This window comes from Colobus angolensis, unplaced genomic scaffold (assembly GCF_000951035.1).
Source record: "Colobus angolensis palliatus isolate OR3802 unplaced genomic scaffold, Cang.pa_1.0 Scaffold47, whole genome shotgun sequence".
Lineage (NCBI taxonomy): Eukaryota > Metazoa > Chordata > Mammalia > Primates > Cercopithecidae > Colobus > Colobus angolensis.
Genome location: NW_012118154.1, coordinates 465,616 through 471,045, shown reverse-complemented (window position 1 = coordinate 471,045; position 5,430 = coordinate 465,616). Strand labels below are relative to the sequence as shown.

At 50.7% G+C, this 5,430-nt stretch overlaps 1 protein-coding gene across 1 annotated transcript in view; it reads left to right on the top strand.

The window, feature by feature from the left end:
* Positions 1-3,151: 3,151 nt before the first annotated feature.
* Positions 3,152-5,430, top strand: part of PELP1 (proline, glutamate and leucine rich protein 1) — a 34,679-nt gene continuing 32,400 nt past the window's right edge. Inside the window, exon 1 of the mRNA XM_011958348.1 lies at positions 3,152-4,052. Within this exon, the coding sequence (XP_011813738.1) occupies positions 3,510-4,052 (543 nt within the window). The 5' untranslated portion in view covers positions 3,152-3,509. The remainder of the gene's footprint in view (positions 4,053-5,430) is intronic.

Genomic DNA, 5,430 nt, shown 5'->3' with positions numbered 1-5,430 from the left:
CCCGCTCTTCCCGCCCATCTCCCCGCCCCGCCGCAACCCCTTGAAACCGATTGGACCCCCCTAAACCAAGGCGCCCGCCTTCCAGGGGATCTAAGTCTTTCGATTGGCCCTCGGCATCCAGAACCTTTAGGGGTCTCCTCCCCTTTGTTTGCTTTCTCAGTGGCGGTGGGGGCGACCCGGCTGTTGGGGGCGGTGGAATGAGCTGAAGCGCCGTCTGGGAAGGAGGATGGTGGGGGGGAACACGTGGGTGAGCAGTTCAATTGCGTGATGCTTGCTTCAGTGCGCGCCGCTCACCTGCTCCACGCGAAGCGTGCCGCCTTCTGTGGCCAGCCCTCCCGCTTCTTCACCGCAGCGTGTCAGCTCCTCCTGGTGTCTACATCTGATCTTCGCAGGGTTCCCTTTTCCAATGTCTCTGACTATCCATCTCCTTCACCCACCCATCCCAGCTAACATCCACTCGCTCACTCACTCCCATCCACCGGTCCATCTATCGACGCACCCATCCGTGCCTATTTTATGCTATTCACTATGCCAATCGATGGGGACACATATGAATTACCATGGCCCCTGACTTCCTAGAATAGTTGAGGAGACAGGTACACAGGTATTACCCAGGAATGCTGTTACAGAGGTCTGAGTCAGAAGACACAGCCACTAACAGCGCTCGGCCCGGGCTGGGGTGGAGGGAGTGCAGGCTGTCCAGAGCCGAGAACATATGAGGACAGTCTTTCTGAAGGATGTGCATACGTTTTTTTTCCTTTTTCTTTTTGAGATAGAGTCTTGCTGTGTTGCCCCGGCTGGAGTGCAGTGGCGCGATCTCGGCTTACTGCAACCTCCGCCTCCCGGGTTCAAGCAATTCTCTGCTCAGCCTCCCAAGTAGCTGGGATTACAGGCGCCTGCCACAAAGCCTAGCTACTTTTTGTATTTTTAATAGAGACGAGGTTTCATCATGTTGGTCTTGCTGGTCTCAAATGCCTGACCTCGTGTTCCACCCGCCTCAGCCTCCCAAAGTGCTGGGATTACAGGCCTGAGCCACCATGCCTGGCCGGGCAGAAGTTAAGACAGGGCATTCCAAAGAGAAAGACAAGGCACATCCTGTTGCATAGTGTTGGTGGGGAAGCCTGGAACAGGTTGTGGAGGATTTTGTATAGCAGATGAAGGGTGAGACTGAGGGCCCCCGCAGAAGGACACGAGGAACCAGTAGTGGTTTTTAAAGCAGAAGGGGCTGGGCGCAGTGGCTCACACCTGTAGTCCTAGTACTTTGGGAGACCGAGGTGGGCTGATCACCTGAGGTCAGGAGTTCCAGATCACTCTGGCCAACATTTTGAAATTTAGGCTATAATACCAGCTACTCATGAGGCTGAGGCAGGAGAATCACTTGAACCTGGGAGGCGGAGGTTGCAGTGAGCTGAGATCATTCCATTGCACTCCAGCCTGAATGACAATAGTGAAACTTCATCTCAAAAACAAACAAAACAAACAAAAAACCTCCAAAAACCCAAAAATGAGCCAAGTATAGTGGCTAGTGCCTAGAGTCCCAGGTGCTAGGGAGGCTGAGGTGGGAGGATGGCTTGAGCTGGGAGGTCAAGGCTGCAGTGAGCTGTGATCGTGCCACTGCACTCCAGCCTGGGGAAATATCTTTTCAGCACCTTTTATGTACCAGGCACTGTTCTAGGTGATGGGAATAGCATAGTGTAGGAGACAAGAGCCCTTTCATGGAGTTTGTATTTTAGACAAAAGAGATAGTTAATAAATAAGAAAGCAAATAAAGTTCTGGTAATGACATGAATTATAAGCAGGGAAATATGATGGAGGCTGATGGGGGTTGGAGTGGGAGCCACCTAAAAAGAAGCCCTCTCAGGATGGCAAGATAGCGTCAGTTACACAGTATCAAAGGACAGTTTCTCCAGCAGAATCAGCAACATATGCAAAGGTTCTGATGTGGGAATGGGTTTTGCTGGAGAATAGAAAGAAGGCTAGTTTGGCTCAAGAAGAGAAAGAGAGAAGGAAAGTTGTACTTGTGGTATGTGTTGAGGTCGGGGAGGTGGGTATGAGTCAGATTGGGTGGATTCTTGTAGGCATCAGTGAGAAGATGGGCTTTCATTCTCATCACATTTGGAAGCCACAGAGGGGTTTAAGCAAGGAGTGACAAGAACTGGTTTACATTTGAAAAGACCCCTTTGGTTGCTGTGTGAAGGGACTACAAGGGTGCCAAGAGAGAAGCAGAGAGTAATGAAGGCTTTGTAATAGGCTTGTAATAGGCTATTGTAATAGGCTAGGTGAGAGTGAATGGTGATTTGGACCCGAGTGGCAGTGGAGATGGAGAAAAATTAACGCTGTTGGGTTAATGTATTTTGGAGGCAGAATGCCAGGACTTCAAGGATTGGATAGGAGGCAATAAGAGGAAAAATGGGTGAGGCGGGGTGGCTCACACCTGTAATCCCAGTACTTTGGGAAGCTGAGGCTGGCGGATCACTTGAGGTCAGGAGTTTGAGACCAGCCTGGCCAACATGGTGAAGCCCCGTCTCTGCTAAAAATACAACAATTAGCTGGGTGTGGAGGCAGGTGCCTGTAATCACAGCTACTTGGCAGGCTGAGGCAGGAGAATCACTTGAACTCAGGAAGCAGAGGTTGCAGTGAGCTGCATTGCACTCTAGCCTGGGTGACAGAGCAAGACTTCTCAAAAAAAAAAAAAAAAGGAAAAATGATGACTCTTAGATTTGAAACTAATAATCACAAAGTACACAAAGATAGAGGTATTAGCATGTTCACTACAGTGTTCACATTAGCAAAAAGCTGGAGCAGCCTTTAAATATTAATTCAGCAATGGAATTATTAAACCATGGTGCACCCATTTCATTCATACCACACAGTTTAAAAAACAGCATAAAGAAGGTCATGAGTGAAAAAAAGCCACACGCTGACCCCAATCTTGTAAAATATTCATTTATGTGCTTGTGCATAGACTAATATTAGGAAACTATACACGCTACTGGGGCAGGGCCTTGCGGGGAGGGACAGTTTTTCTTTTTACTTTATGCCCTTCCATACTGTTTGAATTGGCTTTTGCAAGGCGCACATCTCATATCATTTCTGAAGTTGCAAATGTAGTTAAAAATGTCAGTGATTTCAAGTTACCTAGAGAGTTATTGATTCCTGCGCCAGGCGCGGTGGCTCACGCCTGTAATCCCAGCACTTTGGGAGGCCGAGGCGGGCAGAACACCTGAGGTCAGGAGTTTAAGACCAGCCTGACCAACATGGTGAAACCCCATCTCTACAAAAATACAAAAAAATTTGCCGGGCGAGGTGACGTGCGAATGTAATTACAGCTACTCGGGAGGCTGAGGTAGGGGAATCGCTTGAACCCGGGAGGTGGAGGTTGTGGTGAGCCGAAGTCGTGCCACTGCACTCCAGACTGGGCCACAGAGCGAGACTCTGTCTCAAAAAAAAAAAAAGAGAGAGACTTATTGATTCCTACAGCGAAGATGTCCCGACACTCCGTTCGCTAAATGGAAATCGTTCGGACTTTGGCGCCTTTTGTCCAGACCACGTGTACCTTAAACATCACAGGACCGCCTCGGACACGCTCAACCGCCATCACTCCGGGAACCGAGCACCCCGGTGCCTCGGCGCCCAGCCTGCTCTCGCCGCGCATGCTCCTTCCCAGCCTGAGCCCGCGAGTCCAGCCTGCCTTCACCCAGTGCGCAGGACCGCGGCCCCCTCCCCACGCCCACTCCCCAGTAGGCGGCCGTCGCAGTGTGTTTGCGTCATCGCGCCACGCCACCACTGGAGCCCGGGGGAAGATGGCGGCAGCCGTTCTGAGTGGGCCCTCTGCGGGCTCCGCGGCTGGGGTTCCTGGCGGGACCGGGGGTCTCTCGGCAGTGAATTCGGGCCCGCGGCTCCGCCTGCTGCTGCTGGAGAGTGTTTCTGGTTTGCTGCAACCTCGAACGGGGTCTGCCGTTGCTCCGGTGCATCCCCCAAACCGCTCGGCCCCACATTTGCCCGGGCTCATGTGCCTATTGCGGCTGCATGGGTCGGTGGGCGGGGCCCAGGTGAGTCCGTGGCCCGCGTGCCCGCGGCCCCGTGGGGAGGTTGGCGCGGCACCTGTGCACCGGATTTGCGGTGCAGTGCAAGTGCGATAGGGAGGTTGAGGGAAGGAGAGCTGCGGGCAGAAAGGGCATCCAGGTATCATTCCGGACGGGATGCACATATTTCTCCTTCATCGGCCATGAATTTCTCCAGGGGAAAAATGGGCCTTATTTTTCTGTTGTTAGTCTATTGGTCGGCACACAGGAATCGATTAGGCTCCAGGCCCGGTCACTCACTAGCTGTATAATCTAAAAGCCTCTTTTTCCGCTGACAATATCTGTTTCGGGGATTATTTTGACTGACTTAATGACGCATTCAACAATAAACATTTTCCGAGCTCTTACTGAGGATCACATACTGTACTAGGCGCTCCGGTTACAGACGTGGTGGCGATATACAAAATGCTGCGAAACAAGATGAGAATTGAATATCAGGGGTCTCTAACCTTATCTGAAGACTGGCAGAGATTTTCCAAAGGAACTGGCGTTTAAGCTGAGACCCTAAGGATGAATAGGGGTTGGGTAGGGAAAAAAGATGGGAGGGGCTGTTCAGCTCATGTGGGAAGGCCCTGTGGTAGGAAGGAACTGGATAGAAGGACATCGTTCCTGGGGCTCAGATGTGGAGGGGAAGAGAGTCGGTACAGATGAGACTGGTGAGGTGGGTAGGCAGTGGTCGGGTCATGCAGAGCATTTTAGGCCTGGTTAGGAGCCGTTGGATTTCTATAAGAATGGAATCTAATATCCATTCAGTTCTGCAAGCTAGACACTCAAGTAATTCTAAACTCTTCTTCATACACCTCCATATGCAATCTATCGAGTCCTGTTGATTCTGTCCTTTGAGTAGTTTTCAGATCTGTCCACTCTTTTCCATCTCTTTCTCATTGCCCCCAGTCTAGCTTGAACCCGCCATCTTGTCCACGTGAAAGCACTGATTCTAAGAAGGCATATTTCTAGCCCATAGTAGCTGCTGCTTTAACAATCTCCTATCCTCCTCCCTCTCCCACTAAACCTCCCCCAAATTCTACCCATCCTTCAAGACCCATATACAGGAGATCTTCTGTGTCCACCCTTCATTCCTGGGACCTTCCCAGCTCTATGCTCTACCTTCCAGGAAGACGGTTGTCACGGCCTGCTGGGTGGTTCAATAAGCTTAGCCCCGGATTTATCACAGATAACCCTATCTGTTTGTCTTTAACATTACTCTGCATAGTTGAGGGTGACAAAACTATATCTCTGCTATCTCAGGCTAGTATCAGATGCTGGAGCTGATTATGTATTTTCTCTTCTCTCTAAATTGCCCTCTTCTAATTTATGTGGTTTTCATCAGTCAGTTATATTACGG